Here is an 18,163-nt window from a genome sequence, read left to right as displayed (position 1 = left end):
CTGTGGCTAGGCTTCCAAAATTTTTAAAGCTCCTTGGGAGATGTGTAACCATGGTTAACAAGCAGTGCTATGAGGTAATTGAAGAGAGTGACACATAGAAAGCAGTGTCAAGAGAGCTTTGGATGTTGGGTTACAAATACCATCAACTGTAGCCAAGTCTTCCAGGATGAGGAAGGCATTGAACTAGGCCTCGATGAATAGGGAAGATATTAGGAAGAGGTGATGGGATGGAAACAGGGAAGTGAATTCCAAACAATTCTCAGAATTGTTGATGAGATTTCTTTGTTTGCTAAGAATGAGATCTTTGAGGTTATGGTAGATTGTTTTATAAGAATAAATTATTAATGAATATTCCAGTTTGTTTGAGGTCACTAACAGGGTTTTATCCTTTTTCTACCAGGTCTTCAATGAAATATATCCAGTATGGACTTACTCTTACCTGGTGCTGCTGTTTCCTGTGTTCCTTGCCACAGACTACCTCCGCTATAAGCCTGTCGTTCTGCTCCAGGGACTCAGCCTTATTGTTACGTGGTTCATGCTGCTGTATGCCCAGGGACTGCTGGCCATTCAGTTCTTGGAATTCTTCTATGGCATCGCCACTGCCACTGAAATTGCCTACTACTCCTACATCTACAGTGTGGTAGACCTGAGCATGTACCAGAAAGTCACAAGCTACTGTCGAAGTGCCACATTGGTGGGCTTCACAGTGGGCTCTGTCCTGGGGCAGATCCTCGTCTCAGTGGCATCCTGGTCCCTGTTCAGCCTGAATGTCATCTCTCTCACCTGTGTTTCTGTGGCCTTCGCTGTGGCCTGGTTTCTGCCTATGCCACAGAAGAGCCTTTTCTTTCACCACGTTCCTCCCTCCTGCCAGGGGACAAATGGCATCAAGATACAAAATGGTGGCGTTGCTACTGACACCGCAGCTTCTAACCACCGTCCGCAGTGGGAGGACGTTGAATCAAAAATCCCTCTAAATCGGGAGGAGCCACCGGTGGAGGAGCAGGTAAGCTCAGCCTTCAGTGCCTGTGGTTGCTACTCTGGGGCTAGACCAGTGGTAAAAAAAACAGATGGAGACCCAGCAGTTCATTTGGATTCTGGTTTTATCTCAAATTGCTTCATTGGTTCCATTTATTCATTCAAGATAACATTGATTTGTATGAGGGATGAAAAATGTATTTTCCTTTGGAGTGTGTGTTAATTGCTCAGTTGTGTCTAACTCTTTGTGACCCTATGAACTATATAGCCCACCAGGCTCCTCTGGAGTGAATAACCTCTCAGGTCAAACTGATTCAACATATTGCTCATATTGGAGATATCTTAGAAGCCACAGCAACGTCTGTCTCTTCTTCAACTTTCTATCTTCAGAACTTGGTATATAAAGAAAGCCCCTCAGAACATGTTGTCTAAATAAATAGGTGAAATGACTCCAGTAAATCATGAATGTCTACTTCCAGAAATGAAGTCCAAAGTATTTAGGAATAGGAGCTTATCTTCCTCTTCTCTGCTGAAAATTATGTGCAGTGTGGTCATAACTCAAAGATACTGCAGGTTTGGTTCCAGACCACTGAAATAAAGCAAATATCACATAATAAAACAAAGTCACACAATTTTTTTGGTTTCATAGTGCATATAAAAGCTATTTTTACACTATACTGTAGTCTTTTAAGTGTGCAAGGGCATTATGTGTAAAAAATATAGATACCTAAATTTTAAATTACATTATTGCTAAAAAAATGCCAACCATCATCTGCACCTTTGGTGAGTTGTAATCTTTTGCTGGTGGAGGGTCTTGCCTTAATGTTGATGGCTACTGACTGATCAAGGTGGTGGTTGCTGAAGGTAGAGGTCACTGTGGCAATTTCTTAAAGTAAGACAACAGTGAAGTTTCCCACTTGATAGACTTCCTTTGGGAATGATTTCTCTGCAGCACCAATGCTGTTCAGTAGCATTTTACTCCTAGTAGAACTTCTTTGAAAATTGGAGGCAATCCTCTTAAACCCTGCTTTATGAACTAAGTGTATGTAATATTCTAGATCCCTTGTTGTCACGTCAGCAGTCTTCACAGCATCTTTACCAGGAGTAGATTCCATCTCAAGAAACCACTTTCTTTGCTTATCCATTGAAGTAGCTTTTATCCATTTAAGTTTATTATGAAATTTCAGCAGTTCATTTACAACTTAAGGTTTCATTTCTAATTATAGTTTTCTTGCTATTTCCACCACATCTGCAGTTACTTCCTCCACAAAAGTCTTGAACCCTTCAAAGTCATCCATGAAACAAAAGTTTTACAGCACAATGGTTGTCTGACATTCCATTTGTTTTTTATAATGTGATCACTGCTCACTAAATTGATTTTATTACCTACTAATGACTAGCATCCCAGGTGGTGCTAGGTGGTAAAGAACCTGTATGCCAGTGCAGAAAGTGTAAGAGACGTGGGTTCAATCCCTGGGTCAGGAAGATCCCTTGGAGAAGGAAATGGCAACTCACTGCACTATTCTTGCCTGGAGAATCCTATGAACAGAGGAGCCTGGCAGGCTACAGTCCATAGGGTCACAAAGAGTCGGACATGACTGAAGCGACTTAGCAGCAGCAGCAATCACTTGAAATGTAAGGTTTAAAAAATTATGTCCTAGACCACCTTGATATTTATTATTTGTAGATATGCAAGATGTCAGTACTTGACATGCTGAAGAATTATAAGATTTTAGAGTTAGAAGTGATTCTAACCACAAGTCATAGAACAATTAGAGCATGTTAAAGGGACTTTAGATCATATCACCTTTTCATTTTAGAGATAAAGATTGGGAACTATTAATACAGCAATACTTTTATTTGCAGACTGACACATTTTACTGTTAGGAAGCATTCTGTGTGTATGTGTGTGCTGTGTGTGCATGTGTGTTTGAGTTCTGTAAAACAGTGACAGAAGCAAAATAAATATTTTCAGTGTATACTCAGTATTATCTGTTGCAGCACAGTGTAGCAGATTTTGAGGAAGAAAGGCAGTCTGTAGTACTGGTACTTAGCAGCAGGGTGATCTTGGGCAGGTTTCTTAATTCTCTGTGGCTGTTAGTTCCTTTGTTCATATACCTACCTCATAGGGCTATTTCAAGTATTAAATCCACTAGAGCTTTCAAGTTACTATTTGTAAGTAGGTAATCAGTACATTGTAATTTTTATTATTATCTTTATCATTAGATATGAATAATCAAGAACAGATTTGTACCTTCACCAAGATATTTATTTGTGGGGCTATAAATAATTTTTCATTTTCCCTTTGAATTAGTTATCCCTGGTATTCTGGCCCCTATAAAAATAGCTATGAGGATCTGGTACTGGTCAGTCAGTTCAGTCAGTTCAATTGCTCAGTCGTGTCCGACTCTTTGTGACCCCATGAATCGCAGCACAAATTCCCGGAGTTCACTCAAACTCAAGTCCATCAAGTCAGTGATGCCATCCAGCCATTTCATCCTCTGTCGTCCCCTTCTCCTCCTGCCCCCAATCCCTCCCAGCATCACAGTTTTTTCCAATGTGTCAGCTCTTCCCATGAGGTGGCCAAAGTACTGGAGTTTCAGCTTTAGCATCATTCCCTCCAAAGAAATCCCAGGGCTGATCTCCTTCAGAATGGACTGGTTGGATCTCCTTGCAGTCCAAGGGACTCTCAAGAGTCTTCTCCAACACCACAGTTCAAAAGCATCAATTCTTTGGTGCTCAGCCTTCCTCACAGTCCAACTCTCACATCCATACATGACCACAGGAAAAACCATAGCCTTGACTAGACAGACCTTTGTTGGCAAAGTAATATCTCTGCTTTTGAATATGCTATCTAGGTTGGTCATAACTTTCCTTCCAAGGAGAAAGCGTCTTTTAATTTCATGGCTACAATCACCATCTGCAGTGATTTTGGATCCCCCCAAAAAATAAAGTCTGACACTGTTTCCACTGTTTCCCCATCTATTTCCCATTAAGTGATGGGACTGAATGCCATGATCTTCATTTTCTGAATGTTGAGCTTTAAGCCAACTTTTTCACTCTCCACTTTCACTTTCATCAAGAGGCTTTTGAGTTCCTCTTCACTTTCTGCCATAAGGGTGGTGTCATCTGCATCTCTGAGGTTATTGATATTTCTCCCGGCAATCTTGATTCCAGCTTGTGTTTCTTCCAGTCCAGCGTTTCTCATGATGTACTCTGCATATAAGTTAAATAAGCAGGGTAACAATATACAACCTTGACGTACTCCTTTTCCTATTTGGAACCAGTCTGTTGTTCCATGTCCAGTTCAAACTGTTGCTTCCTGACCTACATACAGGTTTCTCAAGAGGCAGATCAGGTGGTCTAGTATTCCCATCTCTTTCAGAATTTTCCACAGTTTATTGTGATCCACACAGTCAAAGGCTTTGGCATAGTCAATAAAGCAGAAATAGATGTTTTTCTGGAACTCTCTTGCTTTTTCCATGATCCAGCGGATGTTGGCAATTTGATCTCTGGTTCCTCTGCCCTTTCTAAAACCAGCTTGAACATCAGGAAGTTCACAGTTCACGTATTGCTGAAGCCTGGCTTGGAGAATTTTGAGCTAATTCACAAATTATTTTTCTTTAACTGAATTAGGCTGTCCCTAAATGTAGAGAATGTTAAGCCAGATGCTCATGAAGCTTTCCGTGACTCTAGAATCCTGTGTTTTGTGAGCTGGTTGACGTGAAGGTACTCTGTCATTTTTCTTCTGCTTCCCACTCATACCATGAACAACGTCTTTTTGTCCAGCCCATATATGTAGGGATACATAATTAATACCATAGAAGTAATTTAATTGCAATCGTCAGCCCTTGTCTTAAATCTTCATAATTTAGGCATTAAACCCTAATTATCTTTGTCCACATTTTTCTGTTGTATGTAGAAGAAAATCCAAAGTTCTCATCATGGCCTATAAGACCTCATACAGTTTGGCTCATTGCCAACCCCTCTGACCTTATCTCTTAATTGGGCTGAAACACATCAAGCTTTTCTCAGCTCAGAATTTCATTCAGGAGGTTCTCTCAGTCAGGACTGCTTTTCACTCTGATTTTCATGGCTGGTTCTTTTATGTCACTCAGGTCTCAATTCAGACATCCGCTTTTAAAAAGCCATTGAACATTCTTAGCAATCATTACTTTTCCATACCAAAGTCGCTTGCTAGCCCATTCCCTGTTTACTGTCTTTCTATAGTATTCCTACTGTAAGGTCTCTTGTATGTGTATATTTATCATCTATCTCCCTTACTCCAGTGTAAATTTCAGGAACTTTCCTGTTGTGTCACTAGTGTCTAGAACATTGCCAGACAGATTGTGGGCACTCAGCTGACTTTATTTTTTTGGGCTCCAAAATCACCACAGATGATGATTTCAGCCATGAAATTAAAAGACATTTAACTCCTTGGAAGGAAAGTTATGACCAACCTAGATAGTATATTAAAAAGCAGAGACGTTACTTTGTCCACAAAGGTCCGTCTAGTCAAAGCTATGGTTTTTCCAGTAGTCATGTATGGATGAGAGAGTTGGACTATAAAGAAAGCTGAGCGCCAAAGAATTGATGCTTTTGAACTGTGGTATTGGAGAAGACTCTTGAGAGTCCCTTGGACTGCAAGGAGATCCAACCAGTCCATCCTAAAGGAGATCAGTCCTGGGTGTTCATTGGAAGGACTGATGTTGAAGCTGAAACTCGAATACTTCGGCACCTGATGCGAAGAGCTGACTCATTGGAAAAGACTCTGATGCTGGGAAAGATTGAGGGCAGGAGGAGAAGGGGGATGACAGAGGATGAGATGGTTGGATGGCATCACCGACTCAATGGACATGAGTTTGGGTGGACTCTGGGAGTTGTGATGGACAGGGAATGCTGCGGTTCATGGGGTCACAGAGAGTCGGACACGACTGAGCGACTGGACTGACTGACTGAGGGACTATTTGTTGATTGCATTAGTGAGTCATGATAAACAGAAGATAAAGGAAACCAACATTTACTGAGCACTTGTTACATACTGAATAATACTTATCTAGGCAATAACCTGTTGAAGTAAGCATTAATTTCCATTTTACAGTTAAAAAAAAAACCCTAAGATTTGGGAATTTTTCTCATCTGAGTGTAGACAAGTATGCTGCTGATTGATCATCTTAGCTCCCATATATTTTGATGTGGGTACCAGATACTGTGCCCCAAACCTCAGATTCATTATCTCATTCTTATTAAAATTACTGTTACTAAAACTCTGTGATAAACGTGTCAGAGAGACAAGATGGCAGAGAAGTAGGGTGGACACAGAGTACATCTCTCTCCATGGATACATCAGGAATACACCCTTAGACACAGAAGTGCATGCAGACCACCAGCTGAGAGTGGACAGAAGGACCTGACCCACGGAAAAGAGTATATAAAACCACACAGAACTTAGTAGGATGAAGGAACTAGGGTAGAAAAGCAGGAGTGTTAGTAGGACTGGACCTGCCCTCAGTGGGTGGGGGCACTGAAGCAGGGGTCCTATCCCCACAAAGGGGCAGTTGTCTGAGTCAGAGGTGAAACATTTAAGGTTGAGAGTGAAACAGCTGATCTGTGGCAGCCTAAATGGAGTGAGGACTTCCCTAGTAGCTCAGATGGTAAAGCATCTGCTTGCAGTGCAGGAGACCCGGGTTCAATCCCTGGTTGGGAAGATCCCCTGGAGAAGAAAATAGCAACCCACTCAAGTATCCTTGCCTGTAAAATTCCATGGGCAGAGGAGCCTGGCGGGCTATAGTCCATGGAGTCGCAAAGAGTCAGACACGACTGAGCAACTAACACACACACACACACATATGGAATGAGAATCAGACAGGCCTTGCCACAGCCATACATACCCCTGGCAGGGATGCAGGTACCCTAGAAGGCACAGCAGATAGGAGCTGGAGCTTAGGGATTGTGGAGCAATCCCAAGGCGAGGGCTGCTGTTGACTGTGGAGAGACAGACCAAGGAGATGCGAAGGAGATTGTGGTGGGAAATGCCTGTGAAGGAAAGTCAGGCAGCCATGGAATCAAGGTAGTACTGCTGAGTCATGCATAGGGGTGGAGCCATCACCATAGCCTCTTTCTCTCCACATGCCAGCATCCGCAGCTGAAACAATAGAGAGCCTGGCCCATCAAATGCCTGACACACTGAACTACAGAGCAGGACCCCACCCAGGGTGCTGCTTTAAATGACTGATGCGCCAATGTACAGAGTAGGACCCCAGCCAGGGGGGTCCCACTATGTGCCTGACACACCAAGCACAGGCAGAGGAGCCCTCTAAGTGCCTGAACAGGCGGAGCTATGGAGAAAGACTTGCCAAAGAGGCCTCCTGATCGCCAGCTACTAGAGGCTTGAAAAAAGACTCTGGTAGGGCCCTAACTCCTATGGCTGAGGCAGTCCGTATCCCTGCACTTGGCGCCGCGCAAGGTCCCTGCAACCCAAGCAACTGTGCCACCTTCACACTCAACCCTCACTGGGGCAGAGCTGCTACAGGCAAAAAAGGTCTGGCGTCTGTGCATGCCGGGTTGCTTCAGTCGTGTCCAGTTCTTTGCAACCCTGTGTACTGTGGCCTGCCAGGCTTCTCTGTCAGGGGGGTTCTCCAGCCAAGAATACTGGAGTGTGTTGACCAATACTGGTTGCCATACCCTTCTAGAGCACTATATTTTCTGCTGCCATAGCCACCAACTCCCCTGAGTACCTGGTGCTGCCAGAACCCCTGTGACCCAAGGAGCTGCACCACCTCCACATCTGGCCCTCACTGGGGCAGACCCAAGTCCTCCAGGGCAGCCTCAGGAGCAAACCTCAGTGGACTTCCCACATGCAGAGGTGGAAATAAAACCACAGATTTCTCAAGAGGCAGATCAGGTGGTCTGGTATTCCCATCTCTTTCAGAATTTTCCACAGTTTATTGTGATCCACACAGTCAAAGGCTTTGGCATAGTCAATAAAGCAGAAATAGATGTTTTTCTGGAACTCTCTTGCTTTTTCCATGATCCAGCGGATGTTGGCAATTTGATCTCTGGTTCCTCTGCCCTTTCTAAAACCAGCTTGAACATCAGGAAGTTCACAGTTCACGTATTGCTGAAGCCTGGCTTGGAGAATTTTGAGAATTACTTTACTAGTGTGTGAGATGAGTGCAATCGTGTGGTAGTGTGAGCATTCTTTGGCATTGCCTTTCTTTGGGATTGGAATGAAAACTGACCTTTTCTAGTTCTGTGCCCACTGCCGAGTTTTCCAAATTTGCTGGCATATTGAGTGCAGCACTTTCACAGCCTCATCTTTCAGGATTTAAAATAGCTCAACTGGAATTCCATCACCTCCACTAGCTTTGTTCGTAGTGATGCTTTCTAAGGCCCACTTGACTTCACATTCCAGGATGTCTGGCTCTAGGTCAGTGATCACACCATCGTGATTATCTGGGTCGTGAAGATCTTTTTTGTACAGTTCTTCTGTGTATTCTTGCCACCTCTTCTTAATATCTTCTGCTTCTGTTAGGTCCATACCATTTCTGTCCTTTACTAAGCCCATCTTTGCATGAAATGTTCCCTTGGTATCTCTAATTTTCTTGAAGAGATCTCTAGTCTTTCCCATTCTGTTTTCCTCTATTTGCATTGGTCGCTGAGGAAGGCTTTCTTATCTTTTCTTGCTATTCTTTGGAACTCTGCATTCAGATGCTTATATTTTTCCTTTTCTCCTTTGCTTTTCCTTCTCTTCTTTTCACAGCTATTTGTAAGGCCTCCCCAGACAGCCATTTTGCTTTTCTGCATTTCTTTTCCATGGGGATGGTCTTGATCCCTGTCTCCTGTACAATGTCATGAACCTCCTTCCATAGTTCATCAGGTACTCTATCTATCAGATCTAGGCCCTTAAATCTATTTCTCACTTCCACTGTATAATCATAAGGGATTTGATTTAGGTCATACCTGAATGGTCTAGTTGTTTTCCCTACTTTCTTCAATTTAAGTCTGAATTTGGTAATAAGGAGTTCATGATCTGAGCCACAGTCAGCTCCTGGTCTTGTTTTTGTTGACTGTGTAGAGCTTCTCCATCTTTGGCTGCAAAGAACATAATCAGATTTCGGTGTTGACCATCTGGTGATGTCCGTGTGTAGAGTCTTCTCTTGTGTTGTTGGAAGAGGGTGTTTGTTATGACCAGTGCATTTTCTTGGCAAAACTCTATTAGTCTTTGCCCTGCTTCATTCCGTATTCCAAGGCCAAATTTGCCTGTTACTCCAGGTGTTTCTTGACTTCCTACTTTTGCATTCCAGTCCCCTATAATGAAAAGGACATCTTTTTTGGGTGTTAGTTCTAAAAGGTCTTGTAGGTCTTCATAGAACCGTTCAACTTCAGCTTCTTCAGCATTACTGGTTGGGGCATAGACTTGGATTACTGTGATATTGAATGGTTTGCCTTGGAAACGAACAGAGATCATTCTGTCGTTTTTGAGATTGCATCCAAGTACTGCATTTTGGACTCTTTTGTTGACCATGATGGCTACTCCATTTCTTCTGAGGGATTCCTGCCCACAGTAGTAGATATAATGGTCATCTGAGTTAAATTCACCCATTGCAGTCCATTTTAGTTCGCTGATTCCTAGAATGTCGACGTTCAGTCTTGCCATCTCCTGTTTGACCACTTCCAATTTGCCTTGATTCATGGACCTGACATTCCAGGTTCCTATGCAGTAATGCTTTTTACAGCATCAGACCTTGCTTCTATCACCAGTCACATCCACAATTGGGTATTGTTTTTGCTTTGGCTCCATCCCTTCATTCTTTCTGGAGTTATTTCTCCACTGATCTCCAGTAGCATATTGGGCCCCTACTGACCTGGGGAGTTCCTCTTTCAGTATCCTATCATTTTGCCTTTTCATACTGTTCATGGGGTTCTCAAGGCAAGAATACTGAAGTGGTTTGCCATTCCCTTCTCCAGTGGACCACATTCTGTCAGATCTCTCCACCATGACCCACCCGTCTTTGGTGGCCCCATGGGCATGGCTTAGTTTCATTCAGTTAGACTAGGCTGTGGTCCTAGTGTGATTAGATTGACTAGTTTTCTGTGAGTATGGTTTCAGTGTGTCTGCCCTGTGATGCTCTCTTGCAACACCTACTGTGTTCTTTGGGTTTCTGTTACCTTGGACGTTGGGTATCTCTTCACGGCTGCTCCAGCAAAGTGCAGCTGCTGCTCCTTACCTTGGACGAGGACTATCTCCTCACCTCCACCCTTCCTGACCTTGAACGTGGGATAGCGCCTTTAGGCCCTCCTTCGCCCACGCAGCCACTGCTCCTTGGACGTGGGGTTGGTCCTCCCGGCTGCCACCCCTGACCTCGGTCGCAGGGTAGCTCCTCTTGGCTGCCACCTCTGATTTTGTAAATGCCATTTGTCTGGGGTTAATCTTTGGTTTCTTGTTTTGAGGTATTTGTTTTAATCTCATTTAATGCCATAACAAACCAGTTGTGGAATCTTTGTTCCTGACCAGAGATCAAGCCCTGAGCCTTTGGAGTGGGGGCACTGACTCCAAGAACCTAGACTACCAGAGTACTAACCCTGCTGCTGCTGCTGCTGCTAAGTCGCTTCAGTCGTGTCCGACTCTTAGCGACCCCATGGACTGCAGCACACCAGGCTCCTCCATCCATGGGATTTTCCAGGCAAGAGTATTGGAGAACTAACCCTAGAGGGTATCAAATAGTGAGAACTCACACAGAGGAAACCACCAGAATATAAGACCTGGCATCACCTAACCACCAGTAGCACCCTGTGCAGGGCACCTCATCCAAATAACAAACAAAACAAAAGTACAAACTGAACCATCAGCAGACAGGATTACCACCTCACTCAGCCTTGCCCATCAGAGGAAAAACAAAACAACAACAACAAAAAACTCAGCACAAATCTCATCCTATACGAAGCTTACACAAACCACTGGGCCAAACTTAGGAGGGCAGAAACCAAAAGGAAGAAAGAATTCAACCTCGAATCCTGGGAAAAGGAGACCTTAAACACAATACATTTAAATAAAAAACGAGAAGGCAGAGAAATATTGCACAAATGAAGGAACAAACTAGAAACACAGAAATCCAAATAAATGAAGAGGAAATAGGCAAACTACCTGAAAAAGAATTCAGAATAGTAACAGTGAATGTGAAAGTCAGTCAGTCATGTCTGACTCTTTGTGACCCCATGGACTGTATAGTCCGTGGAATTCTCCAGGCCAGAATACTGGAGTGGGTAGCCATTCCCTTTTCCAATGGATCTTCCCAACCCACGGATTGAAGCCAGGTCTCCTACATTGCAGGCAGATTCTTTACCAGCTTAGCCATAAGGGGAGCCCAAGAATACTGAAGTGGGTAGCCTATCCCTTCTCCAGTGGATCATCTCGATCCAGGAATTGAACTGGAGAAGGCAATGGCACCCCACTCCAGTACTTTTGCCTAGAAAATCCCATGGACGGAGGAGCCTGGTAGGCTGCAGTCCATGGGGTCGCACAGAGTCAGACACAACTGAAGCGACTTAGCAGCAGCCTCCTGCATTGCAGGTGGATTCTTTACCAACTGAGCTATCAGGGAAGCCCATAGTGATGGTAAAGATCAAAAATGTAGAAAACAGAATGGAGAAAATGCAAGAATGAATTAACAAAGACCTAGAGGAATTAAAGAATATACATACAGAGACAAACAGCACAATTATTCAAATTAAAAATACCCTAGAAGGCATCAATAGCAGAATATCTGAAGCAGAAAAATGAATCAGTGAGCTGGAATATAAAATGGTGGAAATAACTTCTGAAGAGCAGAATAAAGTAAAAAGAATGAAAAGAACTGAGGATAGTCTCAGAGACCTCTGGGACAATATCAAAGGCACCAACATTCGAATTATGGGGTTCCAGAAGAAGAAGAGAAAAAGAAAGGGTATGAGAAAAATTTTGAAGGTCTATAGTTGAAAATTTCCCCACACGGAAAAGGAAATAGTCAATCAAGTCCAAGAGGCACAGAGTTCCAAACAGGATAAACCCAAGGAAAAACACACCAGGACACATATTAACCAAACTAACAAAGACTAAACACAAAGAAAGAATATTAAAATCAGCAAGGGAGAAGCAATAAGTAACATACAAGACTCTCAAGAGTCTTCTCCAACACCACAGTTCAAAAGCATCAATTCTTTGGCGCTCAGCTTTCTTCACAGTCCAACTCTCACATCCATACATGACCACAGGAAAAACCATAGTCTTGACTAGATGGACCTTTGTTGACAAAGTAATGTCTCTGCTTTTGAATATGCTATCTAGGTTGGTCATAACTTTTCTTCCAAGGAGGAAGCGTCTTTTAATTTCATGGCTGCAGTCATCATCTGCAGTGATTTTGGAGCCCAGAAGAATAAAGTCTGACACTGTTTCCACTGTTTCCCCATCTATTTCCCATGAAGTGATGGGACCAGATGCCATGAACTTCGTTTTCTGAATGTTGAGCTTTAAGCCAACTTTTTCACTCTCCACTTTGACTTTCATCAAGAGGCTTTTGAGTTCCTCTTCACTTTCTGCCATAAGGGTGTGTCATCTGCATATCTGAGGTTATTGATATTTCTTCTGGCAATCTTAATTCCAGCTTGTGCCTCTTCCAGCCCAGCGTTTCTCATGATGTACTCTGCATATAAGTTAAATAAGCAGGGTGACAGTATACAACCTTGACGTACTCCTTTTCCTATTTGGAACCAGTCTGTTGTTCCATGTCCAGTTATAACTGTTGCTTCCTGACCTGCATATAGGTTTCTCAAGAGGCAGGTCAGGTGGTCTGGTATTCCCATCTCTTTCAGAATTTTCCACAGTTTATTGTGATCCACACAGTCAAAGGCTTTGGCATAGTCAGTAAAGCAGAAATAGATGTTTTTCTGGAACTCTCTTGCTTTTTTCATGATCCAGCGGATGTTGTCAATTTGATCTCTGGTTCCTCTGCCTTTTCTAAAACTAGCTTGAACATCTGGAAGTTCATGGTTCACATATTGCTGAAGCCTGGCTTGGAGAATTTTGAGCATCACTTTACTAGCGTGTGAGATGAATGCAATTGTGCGGTAGTGTGAGCATTCTTTGGCATTGCCTTTCTTTGGAATTGGAATGAAAACTGACTTTTTCCAGTTCTGTGGCCACTGCTGAGTTTTCCAAATTTGCTGGCATATTGAGTGCAGCACTTTCACAGCATCATCTTTCAGGATTTGAAATAGCTCAACTGGAATTGCATCACCTCCACTAGCTTTGTTCATAGTGATGCTTTCTAAGGCCCACTGGACTTCACATTCCAGGATGTCTGGCTCTAGGTGAGTGATCACACCATTGTGATTATCTGGGTCGTGAAGATCTTTTTTGTACAGTTCTTCTGTGTATTCCTGCCACCTCTTCTTAATATCTTCTGCTTCTGTTAGGTCCATACCATTTCTGTCCTTTATCGAGCCCATCTTTGCATGAAATGTTCCCTTGGTATCTCTAATTTTCTTGAAGAGATCTCTAGTCTTTCCCATTCTGTTGTTTTCCTCTATTTCTTTGCATTGATCACTGAAGAAGGCTTTCTTATCTCTTCTTGCTATTCTTTGGAACTCTGCATTCAGATGCTTATATTTTTCCTTTTCTCCTTTGCTTTTCACTTCTCTTCTTTTCACAGCTATTTGTAAGGCCTCCCCAGACAGCCATTTTGCTTTTCTGCATTTCTTTTCCATGGGGATGGTCTTGATCCCTGTCTCCTGTACAATGTCATGAACCTCCTTCCATAGTTCATCAGGTACTCTATCTATCAGATCTAGGCCCTTAAATCTATTTCTCACTTCCACTGTATAATCATAAAGGATTTGATTTAGGTCATACCTGAATGGTCTAGTTGTTTTCCCTACTTTCTTCAATTTAAGTCTGAATTTGGTAATAAGGAGTTCATGATCTGAGCCACAGTCAGCTCCTGGTCTTGTTTTTGTTGACTGTGTAGAGCTTCTCCATCTTTGGCTGCAAAGAACATAATCAATCTGATTTCGTGATGTCCGTGTGTAGAGTCTTCTCTTGTGTTGTTGGAAGAGGGTGTTTGCTATGACCAGTGCGTTCTCTTGGCAAAACTCTATTAGTCTTTGCCCTGCTTCATTCCGTATTCCAAGGCCAAATTTGCCTGTTGCTCCAGGTGTTTCTTGACTTCCTACTTTTTCATTCCAGTCCCCTATAATGAAAAGGACATCTTTTTTGGGTGTTAGTTCTAAAAGGTCTTGTAGGTCTTCATAGAACTGTTCAACTTCAGCTTCTTCAGCGTTACTGGTTGGGGCATAGACTTGGATTACTGTGATATTGAATGGTTTGCCTTGGAAACGAACAGAGATCATTCTGTCGTTTTTGAGATTGCATCCAAGTACTGCATTTTGGACTCTTTTGTTGACCATGATGGCCACTCCATTTCTTCTAAGGGATTCCTGCCCACAGTATAATGGTCATCTGAGTTAAATTCACCCATTGCAGTCCATTTGAGTTCGCTGATTCCTAGAATGTCGACGTTCACTCTTGCCATCTCCTGTGTGACCACTTCCAATTTGCCTTGATTCATGGACCTGACATTCCAGGTTCCTGTGCAATATTGCTCTTTACAGCATTGGACCTTGCTTCTATCACCAGTCACATCCACAATTGGGTATTGTTTTTGCTTTGGCTCCATCCCTTCATTCTTTCTGGAGTTATTTCTCCACTGATCTCCAGTAGCATATTGGGCACCTACCGACCTGGGGAGTTCCTTTTTCTGTATCCTATCATTTTGCCTTTTCATACTGTTCATGGGGTTCTCAAGGCAAGAATACTGAAGTGGTTTGCCATTCCCTTCTCCAGTGGACCACATTCTGTCAGATCTCTCCACCATGACCCACCCGTCTTTGGTGGCCCCATGGGCATGGCTTAGTTTCATTCAGTTAGACTAGGCTGTGGTCCTAGTGTGATTAGATTGACTAGTTTTCTGTGAGTATGGTTTCAGTGTGTCTGCCCTGTGATGCTCTCTTGCAACACCTACTGTCTTACTTGGGTTTCTCCTACTTGGACGTTGGGTATCTCTTCACGGCTGCTCCAGCAAAGTGCAGCCACTGCTTCTTACCTTGGACAAGGGGTATCTGCTCATCGCCGCCCCTTCTGACCTTGAATGTGGAATAGCTCCTCTAGGCCCTCCTGCGCCCGTGCAGCCACCGCTCCTCGGACGTGGGGTTGCTTGTCTCAGCCGCCGCCCCTGGCCTCGGGCGTGGGGTAGCTCTCCTGGCCGCTGCCCCGGACCTCGGATGTGGGGTGGCTCCTCTCGGCTGCTCCTGCGCTGTCACAGTCCGGCACTCTCGGCCGCCATCCCTGACCTTGGACACGGGGTAGCTCCTCTCGGCTGCCGCCCCTGACCTTGGACGTGGGGTAGCTCCTCCTGGCCGCCGTATCCTCTCCCTTTTCCTCTTAAATCCCTTGAAACTCAGATAGGTGTCATTCCTCCTGAAAAAGAGTAGCCAAAGGCAGATCTCTGCACCAACTCTTAACAGGTTTCCAATGCTTCACTTTCAGGCTTATGAACTAGGGCTCTATGAGATACCAGACTGAGGCAAGAATGAATATTCCTAGGATAAGATAAGTGCACAGCAGGCCAGAGCAGGAAACTGTGTCCCAGAAGCCTTTTCTGTTGGAAGAGAACTCTGTCATTGCTGCTTCGTAAACACACCTCAAAAGTGCCTTCTGTCCTTTTGTTCTTGTTTCCTTTGCATGTTGTTCATCAGTATTGCTGTATTCTGTGTCTCCCAAAGTCTGTCTCAAACATTCTTCCATGATATGTATTTGGTTCCTTTCCCTTGAAACCAGGTGTACTTTTATCTGTCCCTCATTGTATACATTTTTACTATTTTGGATAGTGAAATATCAATAGCTGAGGAAATAGTGATAGTCTTCCTTTCATCATAAAAAAAAAATTGTTCACTGTTGATAGCAAGAGTTAGAATTATGTCCTTCAAAAGCACTTAACAGAAGACTTATTCTCGAAAATTTCCATCCTTGTTTGATTATAGACAAATTTCCTTTTGCATATACAACTGAGCTAAGAAAAGAGTAATTATTTAACTTGATATTGTAAACACTTAACTATTAAAAGGTTCTGTTTAAAGAGAAGGGGCTACACAGAAATTAACATAAAATGGCTTAGAGTTGAATATAAAACCTGAAACCATAAAAATGCTTAGAAGAAAACATAGGTGGTAAACTTGATATCTGTCTTGGCAATGAATTTTTTTTTAATTTGGTAACAAAAGCAAAAAAATAAGTGGGACAGCATCAAACTAAAAGCTTCTGCATGCCAAAGAAAAACATCAACCAAATGACAAACTATTGAATGGGAGAAAATATCTGCAAATCATGTTTGATAAGTGGTTCATATCCAAAATATATAAGGAACTCATACAACTCAAGAGCAAAAAAAAAAAAAAAGAATCCAATTTAAAAATGAGCAGAAGATCTGAATAGACGTTTTTCCAAAGATGTTTGGATGGTCAGCAGGTACATGTAAAAAATGCTTAAATCACTAATCAGGGGAATGCAAAGCAAAACCACAAGGAGCTATCACCTCACACCTGTTAGGATGGCTATTTTCAAAAAAATAAGAAATGTGTGGGTATGGAGAAAAGGAATCCTTTTTGCACTGTTGGTAGAAATGTAAATTGGTGCTGTCACTATGAAAAACTGTGTGGAAGTTCCTCAAAAAATTAAAAACTCGAGCCACCACAAGATCCAACAGTTCTACTCCTGACTACATACCCAAAGAAAATGGAAACACTAACTCAAAAAGATACACCTACCAGTTCATTGCAGCACTATTTATAATAGCCAAGATGTGAATACAACCTAAGTGTCCAACAGTGGATGAATGGGTAAAGAAAATGTGATATACTCACATATATATGGAGAAGGCAATGGCACCCCACTCCAGTACTCTTGCCTGGAAAATCCCATGGACCGAGGAGCCTGGTGGGCTGCAGTCCATGGGGTCGAGAAGAGCCGGCCACGACTGAGCGACTTCACTTTCACTTTTCACTTTCATGCATTGGAGAAGGAAATGGCAACCCACTCCAGTGTTCTTGCCTGGAGAATCCCAGGGACGGGGGAGCCTGGTGGGCTGTGGTCTCAGGGGTCTCACAGAGTCAGACACGACTGAAGCGACTTAGCAGCAGCAGCACATATATATACACACGGGAACATTATACAGCCACAGAAAAACAAATGAGGTCTTGCTATTTGCAACAACGTGGATGGACTTGGATGGATGCTAAGTGAAGTAAGACTCACAAAAATATTGGGTTGGGCATAAAGTTTGTATGGAAAAATCTGAACAAACCTTTGGCCAACCCAATACCATATGATCTCATTTATATTTGGAAATGAAAAACAAAACAAAAAAACCTCAAGCTCATAAATACAGAGAATAGATTGGTGGTCGCCAGAGGCAGGGGCTAGGGGATATAAACAAATGGGTAAAGAAAGGGGGGTCAAAGTGTTCTAAGTCCCAGTTGTGACTAAGTTTTGAGGATGTAGGTACAGCATGGTGATTATAGTAAGTAATACTGTATTGTTTATTTGAAAGTTGCTAGATCTCAAAATTCTCATCACGAGAAAAAAATTACAGCTATATATGGTGATAGATGTTGACTATACTTATTGTGGTGATCATTTCACAATGTGTATAAATACAGAATCATTTTGTTATACACCCAAAACTAATACAATATCAAAGGTCAGTTATACCTGAATTTTTTAAAATAAAGGAAGTTTCATGTTCAAGACTGGCTTCCCTGGTGGCTCTGGTAAAGGATCCGCCTATAATGCAGGAGACACAGGAGATGCGGGTTCTATTCCTGGGTCAGGAAGGCCCCCTAGAGGAGGGGATGACAACCCTAATGCCTATTCCAGTATTCTTGCTGAGAAAATCCCATGGGCAGGGGAGCCTGGCAGGCTATAGTACCTAGGGTTGCAGAGAGGTTGACACAACTGACGAGACTGAGCAGCAGCAGCAGCGTGTGCAACACATGGCCGCCGGCCAGCTAGCGGGTTGAACCATGCTGCTGCCACCCATGTAAATAGTCTGTAACATGCCTCTGTCACACATCCTTCCTCTTGAATGCTGCTTCATAG

The 18,163-nt window shown here is 43.0% G+C and overlaps 1 protein-coding gene across 1 annotated transcript in view; it reads left to right on the top strand.

Moving 5' to 3' along the window:
- SLC19A2 (solute carrier family 19 member 2) overlaps positions 1–18,163 on the top strand; it is a 35,032-nt gene that overhangs the window by 9,096 nt on the left and 7,773 nt on the right. Inside the window, exon 2 of the mRNA XM_027564749.1 lies at positions 401–1,003. Coding sequence (XP_027420550.1) covers positions 401–1,003 — 603 coding nt within the window. The remainder of the gene's footprint in view (positions 1–400; positions 1,004–18,163) is intronic.

Source organism: Bos indicus x Bos taurus, chromosome 16 (genome assembly GCF_003369695.1).
Source record: "Bos indicus x Bos taurus breed Angus x Brahman F1 hybrid chromosome 16, Bos_hybrid_MaternalHap_v2.0, whole genome shotgun sequence".
Classification (NCBI taxonomy): Eukaryota; Metazoa; Chordata; class Mammalia; order Artiodactyla; family Bovidae; genus Bos; species Bos indicus x Bos taurus.
This window is presented reverse-complemented; position numbering and strand designations above follow the sequence as displayed.